The following is a 12,696-nucleotide window of genomic DNA, read 5'->3' on the forward strand; positions in this document are numbered from 1 at the left end:
TAGACATCACAAATATCAAGTACAACATTCATATTTTATATTTCTCCCTAGAAATCACAAATATCAAGTACAACATTCATCTTTGATATTTCTCCCTAGACATCACAAATATCAAGTACAACATTCATATTTGATATTTCTCACTAGACATCACAAATATCAAGTACAACGTCCCTCTTTGATATTTCTCCCTAGACATCACAATTATCAAGTATGACATTCATCTTTGAGATTTCTCTCTAGACATCACAACTATCAAGTACAACATTCATATTTGATATTGCTCCCTAGACATCACAAATATCAAGTACAACGTCCCTCTTTGATATTTCTCCCTAGACATCACAACTATCAAGTATGACATTCATCTTTGAGATTTCTCTCTAGACATCACAACTATCAAGTACAACATTCATATTTGATATTTCTCCCTAGACATCACAAATATCAAGTACAACGTCCATCTTTGAGTTTTCTCCCTAGACATCACAAATATCAAGTACAACTTCCATCTCTGATATTTCTCCCTAGACATCATGAATATCAAGAATACTCCTCTATGTTGGTTTGTAACATCCTGCGAGTTAAGTCTAGTTTGTGATAGAACTTGAGTACATCGGGGTTTGCACGCACACATCCTCTGTCAAAGTCCAGCACTCGCAGTCCCTCCAGACTCTTGGCACGTGACAACGCTACATAGGCCTGGCCTGATTCAAACACCTTGGAGACTGTGATCTCCACACAGTCCAATGTCATCCCCTGTTAAATAAATCACAAACATATCTTAGAGATATAAATTTCAAATCCAAATTTAAAGGAAAATGAAATCCTTCCTTCAGGTGCCAAGTAGTTCAAAAGATTGTTATGATCGTCCAAAAAAAAATATCTTAATAATTGTTTACAAAAACATCAGTATTTGAGTGCTATATGTGTGATGTTGTATCAACTTCTACAGGTTTTCTCACTCACAATTCATTGGATAAATCTGCTTGGCCTTGGTAAACATTTTTTGTCAATTATGATATCATATTTTAATGCTTTGTCAATCATTGTGACGTCATGATTCATGGCAACTGTTTACGACCATTGGAAACAGAAATAATGCATTTCTAAGGGAAACATGTGGTTTTCCAGATCAAATATGAATGTTATGAGAGAAAAAAGGATCCCCAAACTCGTGAATTTGATACGTAGAAGTTCCCCAGCAAGTGATGATTGGTTATCATGTTCATGTGACTCTCATAACCTTCAAATTGTATAAATTAACTAACTTGAGTTAGATAAACATGATAACCAATCATTACTCGCTGGGGAACTTCTACGTATCAGATAACACAATCCAAATATCTGTGAGAGCTAAGACTGACCTGACTCTTGTGTATGGAGATTGCCCAGGCCAGTTTGAGGGGAATCTGTCTCCGTGTCAGGTAGACTGCCCCTGCAGCTTTAAATGTCCACCGTGCAGGTTTGATGACCTCCTCAAGTCCAGACAGAAATTTCACGATTGGTAAACCTATTAATATGAAAGTACAAGTGCAATCGAGAAATGCTTAAGCTCACAATGCAATAAAATACTAATTAAGTTTCAAACAGTTATTGTTATAACAATTTTGAGATAATATAGGTCACAAATTAAGGATGTACATGTACTCCTATTTTTGTCTTATATGGAATTTTGGAAAAAGGAGAATATGAGAAAATACAAAGAAAATTGTATGTCTGTGTGCGACTTTGGGTAAAATTGATCATTTTGACCGTATGAAGACCAAATTCATACAATACCTTTCAAGTGTGCCATCAGAAATTTCCGAATGTTTGCACAATTGATAAATTTTTATTTCTTCTAAATTATGTTAGAAAAATTACTTTAATCTATATTTTTATCTCTAAAACGCACTTTATGTTACCCCTACTCCCATTTTTAAGTGCAAAAATATTCTTTATTTTTTTTGCAGATGTAACTAGGATTGATATAAAAAAGTTTTGGTATTAAACTTTTACTTTATATTCAATGGATCAAAAGAAAAATGTATTTATCTTCCTAAAACAGTAAAAAAAAATGTGTGTGTGTGGGGGTTCTGTGTGCTTATATTTTTGCTATATTTTTTTTGGTTACTTTTTCACCTTTTGCGGTATAAAACACCAACAGTGCTTCAGAAGACATAAATCAGTAATACCAATATTGTACAATTTTACACTTTCATAATATTGAACATTTAAAACTTGCACAGCAAAAGTGAACTTATTATAATTAAAAATGGTGATACAATGACACTTTTAGTGATAGATATGTCAAAAAAGGTGGAATTTTAGCATTGCATTCAGCGCAAGAAATATACATTTTTGAGATATTCAAAATGGCCGCCTAATTGGTCATTTTTCAGCTCACCGAAGGGCCAAGTGAGCATATGGCATGGTGCGGAGTCCGTTGTCCGTCCGTCCGGCGTCAACTTTTTACTTTAAACAACTTCTTCTCAGTAACCAAATGCCTAGGGTGATGATATTTGACCAGAAGCATGCTGGGATGAAGGGCTACCAAGTTTGTTCAAATAAAAGACCTTCATCTATTTTCAAGGTCACGAGGTTCAAATATGTTAAAATCTTTAAACATCTTCTTCTGAATAACCAAGAGGCCTAGGGTAATGATAGTTGGCCAGTAACATGGTGGGACTACCCTCTGTAGAAACAGAAAATCTTATATATACCTGATATACAAATACAAGGGGTATTCTATGTTTTCTCCAGAAACCATAAATATCATATGCATATATCAAGGCACAAAGCATATCCCTTGTATATGAATTACCTTCGCCTCCCTTCTCAAAACCAGTGACCAGCCCTCTGGCTCCATTGACTAGGCCTCGATGTACCTCCAGATTCTTGGCTAGCATCACCTGTGTCGAAATGGGAGAATTGGCAAAAATAGCAATAACACTGTTAAGTTATCAACGATAATTGTGTTGACAAAAACAAGAAAAAATTGACCCAAAAACTTATCCTGAAGAAATATTCTTACATTAAGGCTGCAATTTATTGGAAACTATTGCAATTCTATGTCCGACAATTAATTCTTTGTTAGATTGGAATTCGAAGAACCAGTACCGGGTAGTGTCTAACAGAGTTCAAAGATGAAAGATTATTTTTTGTTTATACCAGAAGAGATTAAAATTTAAAATAATGGTTTTGCAAAGCCAAAAGGTGATACCTGTGTGCCCACCCTGAGCTCCAGTTTGTGCGGGACAGGACACAGGCTGTCTATTTGTTTGGCGTAGGATGTGTCATTGTCTGTAGATAAAAATACCTTCGACGTGGCTGGAAAACAAAACCAAACTTAATCATTTCCTCAATTTTCCCCAATACTCTGATGACAGGTATTATCTTGACAAGAAACCCCTGGTTTGTAAATTAATCAGGTACATTTGTTCTGTTTCTAAATTTTACAACAGATTTAATTTCACAAATTTTGCATGTAAATTTTGTACCTGGTACAACAATTCAAAAAACAGGCCACAGTTACCTTGCAAATGTTTAACATTTTGGTAAATAAAATTAAAAACAACACATGGATACATAGTGAAATTGTTCTCAATCATTTGGTATGAAATGGATGCATTTATAAAAAAAAAGTCAAAGTAAGTCAGGTTGTATCTAGAGCACACAGTGCAGAATTTACCAAAACATTCCTGAAAATATACACATGTCCCTGGTCTTGCTTTGCTGGAAAGGGAGCTAAACCCAAATTCCAAAAAAATGAATTAAATAAAACACAAAATTATCCGAGGTCAGTGAAGAAACCATTAGGGTTTCACTGACCTACATTGGATATCATGATGAAGCACTCCTCAAGATATTTCCATATATGAAGTTTGATGACAGAGATTTGCAGTTTTAATTTTACATTTATTCCCCCTGTGGTAGGGAAACACGATTATTTGTTTCTCTGATATTAATCATGTGTAAAGAGGATGAAACCTGAGTGAAACATGATTAATCGAGGAAAAACAAATAATGTAGTTTCCAAACCAGAAGGGAAATAAATATTTTATTATGCTGAATAATAGTAACAACGATTAGGTTGATGTGTCATTGATTCAAAACTGCTTCAGGGAATTGCATCCCTGCCGCCTTGGTGAAAGGCGATGGTGTGTTAACCACTGAGCCATCCAACCACTGACTAGACATTAAGTTTCGATCTTTTATAATGAAAAGATTTTTATGCAATTTTGTCAATCATATAGTAAAAATCATAAGAATATAATGACTTTCAATGCATATTTTACATTGTATAAATTTGACACTTTGATTTCAATGATCACAGATTACACTGATTAAGGAAATTGTAATCAATAATCAGAATCAGAAAGGGCAAACTGATCGATATTTGATTATAAGCAATTATCGGCCCTCACTAATCGTTACAACCCACAAACCCCACCATTGAGCTTCTCCATCTGGTACTTGTTGATCTGGTCCACATCCTCCTTGTGTGTACAAAGTCGTGTTGCTAGGATACCATCCTTCTGAATGTTATGTTTCGCTGTTGCTCGAAGTGTTGTTTCAACAATGTCAGGACATCTGTATCAAATATACATTGAACTGTATAAACATTGCACACATTCGCTTTGTTAAAAAAAAACTAGAACGTGAATTAAAAGCAAATTTGTAGCTATTTAAGAAACATCATCACAAGCCTCAATAAGAGACTTACCTGCCGAGTCTGACGTTCTGTAGGATGTTGATGAAGTGGTTGTCTGATTGTCTTTTCACCTCTGTCAGCTCCATGTTCAACTGGACACACTTTGGCCATGTCTTTGCCTGTAACAAATGTTGTCAAGGTAACCGTCCCATAAATGTGTTTTACACATTGAGTAAGTAAGCATGCAGATATCAACATGTGAATATTTATTTACAGATGATATGTTTTACAGCAATTGCCAATATGACATTATCCAAACCACGTTCAGGTAAAAATATCCAAATCGAGATCAGCTTAGACTTCAGCAAACACTTCCACATGTGAAAATTTCTATTTTTAAAGTACTTAAAGTACTAATATTTGTGTGTGTGTAACCTATTATGTGTTTTACAATAATAATTTAGTGTCCTTACACCTAGAACATTGATAATGTCTTTACCTCCCCTGATACTATTGACTATTTTACATCATAATGTTGTGAGATAGACATTAAAACTTACCGCCTGAAGATGGCAACAAGGCTATAGGATAATGATGAAAGTGAGTCTGTCACCAATGACACCTGTCTATACTATGATAATGATGAAAGTGATTCTGTTACTCACAGTACCTGTCTATAGGGTAATGATGAAATTGAGTCTGTTACTCACAGTACCTGTCTATAGGGTAATGATGAAAGTGACTCTGTCACCAATGACACCTGTCTATACTATGATAATGATGAAATTGAGTCTGTTACTCACAGTACCTGTCTATAGGATAATGATGAAAGTGAGTCTGTCACCCATGATACCTGTCTATAGGATAATGATGAAAGTGAGTCTGTCACCCATGATACCTGTCTATAGGATAATGATGAAAGTGGGTCTGTCACCCATGATACCTGTCTATAGGGTAATGATGAAAGTGAGTCTGTCGCCAATGATACCTGTCTATAGGATAATGATAAAAGTGAGTCTGTCACCCATGATACCTGTCTATAGGATAATGATAAACATGAGTTGGTCACCAATGATACCTGTCTATAGGATAATGATAAAAGTGAGTCTGTCACCCATGATACCTGTCTATAGGATAATGATGAAAGTGAGTCTGTCACCCATGATACCTGTCTATAGGATAATGATAAACATGAGTTGGTCACCCATGGCACCTTGGATAATGATGCAAATGAGTCTAATAAACCCCCACATTAAAACCTGTCTGCATGAAAAATTACCTGGAAACAAAACTTCCTTTTATCTGAGCCCTTGGTAACAGGTGGCAACTGTAGAAAATCGCCACATAGAATCAGCTGTATTCCTCCAAAGGGAAGATCATTCTGCTTTACTACTCTGTCAAAAATAAACCATGAGGATATGCATGTGAAACAACTTTTGTATGCAAAAATAGGACCCCCTGATGTGCATGATGGTGCCAAATTTTCCAGATGCTAGAAAGTAAGGGTAGCCCGATAGTCATAGACTAGTGAAATCTCCAGCTGGACTAGTGGTTTTAAAAACCGCTAACCAGAATGACTAGTCAAAATTTGGTATTGCTTATCGTGTTGAATACAAATGGCTTTGTAAAATTTGCACATGGATGAGTAAAAATTGGAAACTACTTAGTATCGTATCTAGCATCTATGATTCACAAGAACAAACGAAAACCATATCTAGTATCTACCTGTCACAAGAACACATACAAACCATATCTAGTATCTACCTGTCACAACAACACATAAAAACCATATCTAGTATATACTTGTCACAGGAACACATACAAACCATATCTAGTACATACCTATCACAAGAACACATACAAACCATATCTAGTATCTACCTGTCACAAGAACACATACAAACCATATCTATATCTACCTGTCACAGGAACACATACAAACCATATCTAGTTTATACCTGTCACAAGAACACATACAAACCATATCTAGTATATACCTGTCACAAGAACACATACAAACATTATCTAGTATATATATCTACCTGTCACAAGAACACATATACACAGTATCTAGTATCTACCTGTCACAAGAACACATACAAACCATATCTAGTATCTACCTGTCACAAGAACACATACAAATCATATAATACTAAGTAGCACTACCCCAATAGACTAGTTGTATTCAAAACTCACTTCTAGACATGATGCAGCTTATATATTGTTATACATGTATATCTCAAACATAGATATTATGAGATGTTAATTACAACACGTAGGTAATACATATTTCTAAAGAAAGTGTATCAACTATCAATTTTTCCAGACATGCATATCTTTCAATCAGGCAAGGGAGATTGTCCAGATAGGTTCAATCCTGACTGATTGCATTTGATTATCAACAATTTTAATCTACATAATTCTTGACCTAATTTTCACCATGACCATAGCAAACAGACCTTGCTACGGTTTCCAATTTATCAAAGAAGTCACCCTCCACCATGGATATTTCGTCAATGATGAGATGTTGACATTTCTTCCATTGCTGTATGACAAGTGGCCGTGAAGCCAGCTCCACGCACTGCTGAAGATCTGCACGGCCGGAGCCTATACCTGTAGGTTAACACAGGGTCATACAGCTAATTATCAAAATAAATCAGATTTGGAATGTAGAGAAATGAGAAGAACTAAAATTTTACTTTGAACATGTCCATCCAACTATCTTGTCAGTTGCTGGGTATTTAGTCACTTTCATAGTTTCAGGAACTTATAGTATGACATTGTCGTAACAACATTCAGGTCAAATGTTCAACTTCTTACCTGCAAAGGAATGCAGAGTTATTCCCCCTATGTGGCAAGCGGCTACACCTGTACTGGCTGTTGCATAAGTGTGTTGGGGTGGCAAAGCACCTGTCCATGAAATTAAAGACATTTTTGAATATAGTTAATGTAAATCTAATTAAAGCATACGATCCATTGATATGGAATAAATTTAAAGCATTCTTTAACATTAACCTAGTATTTGGTATCAGTGGATTCAAGAAAATTAAATTGTATGAAAAATATATACTGGTATTAATTAATGCTTAGATAAGTTTTTATAAACATTACACTTACATGTGTTTATGAAGCTATCCCACTGAATTTAAGTTAAATTTTAAAAAATCAACCTCACTATGTTTGAAACTTCAAGGTAACATCAACATAATGAAAGTGTATTTATAAAAAGAGAGTAGTTTGTTTTTTATTAAACTATATGTATACAAAACACATGCACGAGTACAAAGATACAAATACCTTATTGTTTATATAAAATCTTTCACAATGACATGTTGATATAAGTTATACAACGGTGGATGATTATAATATTACCAATAATTCTCCGCAGTAGGAAGGATTTGCCTGTCCCAGCACTGCCTGTAAAGAACACATTCTTCCTACTGATGATGGCATCCAGTACAGACGTTTGTCCCTTGTTCAGCTTGACTGGGTTCAGCACAGGTTTAAAAGGGCTACAGCTGGTGGACACGAGTTTACGAGCCATTTTCACGCCCTGGGGTAGAACATTTTCTTTTTCATCATTTTCTCTTTTTCGCTTCCCTTTTCCCTTTGGTGTGAACATGTCCGATTTGTTTTCAACATTTTTCGCTCTCATTTCATGAACTGTCTGAAGGTCTTTCAGAGTAAGTGGACTTATGTCCTCAAATGTTTTTGGCCTATCTGACAACAAACGCTTCCGATCATGAACAGGTGGTTTTTGTTTATGACATTCAAGTTTGGTGTGCATGGTTTTGAGAAACATAATGAGTTTATCTGGCGGACAATTTGATAGCAAAAATTGTATGTTCCTGTCAGGAATTTTAATGGTTGCTTTACCCTCTTTGACAAACTTCTTGAAGATTGTTAATTCTTTCAATGCAAACTTCATGTCTCGTTTAGGGAATTCAAGTTTCAGTACAACATCTCTGAATTCATTCCTGCCAAGTGTTAGAGCAATGTTTTTATGCTGAGTACGTTTCTGTATGTCACCTGCTGATCCAATAGTCTCCATCCACAATGTACACAACAGCGTGTTTAGCTCCATCTTGTATTGTTGTACAGCTATATTTGACAGCAGAGGGGAAAGAATAAATCAAATGATAATGTTATAATTTAATTCTGATGTGTTTGAAATTTTATCAAAACTTATACATGTAACAATAAATATTAATAAGTTTATTTTCTCTTTTATCACTTTACAGTATTTTAGCCACTAACTAAAAACATTTTTAACCTTTTTATTATTCTTTATGTAGAAAAATACAAATATAAAAAAAAAGATAATACTAAAACAACTAAAACACAGAGAGGTCAGCAAGGGCCTTGCCATGTTTTTTGGTTTCTTTCCGCGTACCCTTTAGTATAATCACATACTCTATAATTCCGTGTTATAATAATGTATCATAAATACCAGTATTTCTACCGTTTGTTTTTTTAATTTTAGATTTTTGGGTTAATTTGACAGACTTTCAGAGTTTCATATCCCCTTACCTCGATTTAAAATACAATGTAGGAAAAGTCTCGAAAGTTTGGGTACAATTTAGCACCTATTATTTTGGTGATAAACCCTCATTTGGGGCTTCAATTCTGGGAACACTGATCATGAATACATGTTTGAAATTATAAATTACAGCAGATATAGGCCTAGTATGTTGTACGGTAATTATGAAATTGAAGAGTGGATTTCTCTTTAGTTACATTTCATGCCATCCATCTGCTGAGACTATTATATGACGTTTAATCCATATAATTATAACAATCTGTACATAAAAAAACACTTTTTATAGCATTAGTGGTATTTTTATATACCGATTGTATTTAATTGTATTGATTAGATGTCAGACTCTTGTATATCAATAAACAGGCTTCTGGAATTTTATCAATGATTTGACGACAGTCCTAATAGTAACGTAATAATCAGGTCGGGGAAAACCTCTAACTTGCGTATAATACGCAAACGCGCTTATTATACACCAATAGGGGTATGGATTTGTTACTAAAAATAGCCAAAATCACTTTAATCTTAACTTTTTCAAATTGTTTGTCCAAGTCGCATTATTCAGTCATGAAACATAATACAAATACAAAAATAAACTTTATTTGCATGTGGGAAAGTACCAAAAATAGATGCAATATTTCCGGTAAAGTTACATCAAGTTTCTTATAAGTAGCCAACGCTTTCAGTAAACATCTTGTAGCAAAATATGATTTACCTTGTCGTAAATTAATGCGATTTTGAATAATATCTTGCAAAAGTTACTCTTAAAGCGATTTGGGTTATTTTTAGTAACAAACCCATACTCTAACTGGCGTATATAAATAATAGGTGAGTTTTCGTATTATACGCAAATTTGAATACCCGTCCCCCTCTGTGATCACAGGGGTTCGTTACAAATGTCTAATACGCTATACAGCACACATATTCGCATGTATTTTTAGGTGTGCTGTGTCCCATATCAATAAAGCATATGTGTATTAGACATTTGTAACGAGCCGCTGTGTTGTGATCAAAGTCAAATGTAAACAATAATCCTGACAGTTACAGTACACCGGTCACCCGATCGTGATAAACAATAATTAATGCGTATTGACGTACATTTGCTGCCTTCTAGTTTAGTTGTGACACAATAATTGAAGTATACGTCAGACTCTTGTCAGACAAATGCTCATTGAAGCAAATTTATAAACCGGGGTACCTGTTTCAAACCTTGCAATCAGCTGATGCGAATTGTCATCTTTAAAATTAGTGCCAGATCGATTACGAGGCTCTTCTACATATGGACCATTGAAAACCGTCGTAACATGTTTTAGCCAATGAGAATCAGTGGTACATTTAAGAGACTGTCATGGCTTCCGATTGCTAAAAATATCCTAAGGTAGTTTTGATAAACATAGAATTTGGGGTTCTTCTTTTCTAAAATGGACTGGTAACGGTACAGACTTTACCTTTCACAAGTTGGGATGAATCACAGGCGATTGGCCCAAAAAACCCTCGACCCATACCATTTCGCTCCTTTTTGTTCACATCGGCCCAGTTTACGGTACATTTCGCCCCAAGTTTGACAACCGAAGTTTTCTTCTCGCCTCAAACCGTTTTGCCCCAAAGGCTACATGTAAATGCTGAATGACTTGTCCTGTCCACTGTTTTTTTTGTTATGTTTAAATGTGCTTTAAATTTTTTCTGTTTAAGTTCATTGTTTGTTTTTATCAGCCTTTTGTCCTCTGATGATATGTGCTGAGTAGTCCGAATTATTCTAACGTTTTATCGCGATCGACTTTTATATATCGGTCTGTCGTCGATTATCGTCGTTAATCGACGACAGACCGATATAAAAAAAGTCGATAAAACGTCAGAATAATTCGGACTATGTGCTGTCATGAGGTGCTTTGATACGCACTGCCTTGTTTATATTTTTGTGTTATATTTTGCTACATTCTAGTTTTAACTTATTTGATTTTTTTGCTCTCTTCTATGGCCAGAGGACCTGGTAGGTAGGGGATTCCCGATCACCTGTCCTCTTTCACATAAGAAATCAGGATCTTAACAGACTCAATTGTAATTCACAAATATTTAAATTTTTGATCATTATTTAGAAATTGTAACTGAACTTTTTTTTTACTCCGTCATATTCCAATATCTTAATCAATATAAACTCATAGTGTCATGTTTTTGATGAATATCTGATTTTAGTTAAATAAGGTCTTATTTTTGTGTGTGTGTTTTTATGAGCTTGTTTTTCTTATACTTTTATTTCAATTTGTTTTGCTTTTGTTTCTTAATGCATGTTTTGTTACTTTATGCCTATACTGTGATATTTTTATATGTTCTGTCGTAAGAATAGCTCTTCAGAGCTAATGTTTCTTGTTACACGTATACATTTACAACAAAAATAATGTTTCTTGTATCTTGTGTGTAATACATTGTACATGATGTATATCGCCCCAAAAGCTCTATTATACTTCAAACACGTGATATTCTTTCCTCATGGATATCCTACAAGAGTTGGCTTGCGAATTTAGGATTTAGGCCTACCTTTTCCCTTTTTATGTTTTTATATATATTTACTTTTTTTTTAACAAATGCCCATGTTTGTGAATTAAATTACAGCGCCACTACCAGGTAAGTTTATATCCGGGGTATAAGGATACAGAATGAGACATTGAGTCTGCTCTTAAAAAAGTTGCATTGTCTTAATTAACCTTGCTGTTCAGTTGACTAGCAATTTCCCTCTGCATAGTTATGTATTCTATGATTATTAAAATTTGTTCTAAAATATATGCATTTCAAGACAAGAAAGCATGGCAGAGTCTGGTCTTCCAATGACACAGTTGTTTTTAGTTTGATTTTTAATGACCATATACATGTATATGTAAGTAAACTACTGCAACACACCTTTGCTAAAATGCTCCAGTATGATCTATTAGTACACGTGTGTGACAACAATATGTCAATAATTGTATTCACACGTACTTCAGAGATAAAGGTTCTGATACAAAGACATAAATTGACTCGCAGGAAGAAACTGACATGAGACCAGAAGACATATATATATATATATATATATGTATAGCGCATGGAATGCACACTGAATGATGTTTTTTGTGTTAGCCTGCCTCACATGTACATATCACATGCTTACACCAATTCATAAATGTGAAGTCGTAACGCTCTGTGGAGTAAAGAATGAAAATAAACAATTTTTAGCTCACCTGGCACGAAGTGTCAAGTGAGCTTATGCCGTGGTGCGGCGTCCGTCGTCCGTCCGTCCGTCTGTCCGTCCGGCGTCAATATTTTACTTTTAACGACTTCTTCTTAATAACCGAAAGGCCTAGGGTGATGATATTTGGCCAGAAGCAAACTGGGATGAAGGGCTACCAAGTTTGTTCAAATAAATGACCTTCATCTATTTTCAAGGTCACGGGGGTCAAATATGTTAAAAACTTTAAACAACTTCTTCTCAATAACCAAACTACCCAGGGAGATGATATTTGGTCAGTAGCATGCTAGGGTGAAGGGCTAC

General features: G+C 34.9%; 2 protein-coding genes across 8 annotated transcripts in view; one reads left to right on the plus strand and one right to left on the minus strand.

Moving 5' to 3' along the window:
- Positions 1–212: 212 nt before the first annotated feature.
- Positions 213–10,456, minus strand: LOC110445138 (ATP-dependent DNA helicase PIF1-like). Its single transcript, XM_021489558.1, has 11 exons — positions 10,372–10,456; positions 8,009–8,737; positions 7,457–7,546; positions 7,096–7,249; positions 5,916–6,030; positions 4,709–4,815; positions 4,436–4,575; positions 3,206–3,312; positions 2,807–2,894; positions 1,368–1,513; positions 213–759 (listed from the first exon to the last, which is right to left on the minus strand). Exons 2-11 carry the CDS (start codon positions 8,718–8,720, stop codon positions 544–546), a joined length of 1,875 nt encoding a protein of 624 aa, XP_021345233.1. The 5' UTR covers positions 8,721–8,737; positions 10,372–10,456; the 3' UTR covers positions 213–543.
- A 33-nt stretch (positions 10,457–10,489) lies between these two features.
- The window catches only part of LOC110445139 (tetratricopeptide repeat protein 33-like), a 9,698-nt gene continuing 7,491 nt past the window's right edge, over positions 10,490–12,696 (plus strand). For 2 of the 7 annotated variants that reach the window (XM_021489560.1, XM_021489566.1), the window contains exon 1: positions 10,558–10,716. In XM_021489560.1, the coding sequence (XP_021345235.1) occupies positions 10,637–10,716 (80 nt within the window). In that variant the 5' untranslated portion in view covers positions 10,558–10,636. The other 5 variants (XM_021489561.1, XM_021489562.1, XM_021489563.1 and 2 more) reach the window with 5 other exon arrangements.

The sequence above is a fragment of the Mizuhopecten yessoensis genome, unplaced genomic scaffold (assembly GCF_002113885.1).
Source record: "Mizuhopecten yessoensis strain PY_sf001 unplaced genomic scaffold, ASM211388v2 scaffold2091, whole genome shotgun sequence".
Taxonomy (NCBI): Eukaryota; Metazoa; Mollusca; class Bivalvia; order Pectinida; family Pectinidae; genus Mizuhopecten; species Mizuhopecten yessoensis.

Coding starts and splice junctions, on each gene's coding strand:
- LOC110445138 (XM_021489558.1), bottom strand. CDS start 8,720: ATGGAGCTAAACACGCTGTTGTGTACATTGTGGATGGAGACTATTGGA. Junction 4,816..5,915: donor AAAGGAAGTTTTGTTTCCAG/GTAATTTTTCAT, acceptor CATTTGTTACAG/GCAAAGACATGGCCAAAGTG. Junction 1,514..2,806: donor TTTTGAGAAGGGAGGCGAAG/GTAATTCATATA, acceptor TCATATTAATAG/GTTTACCAATCGTGAAATTT.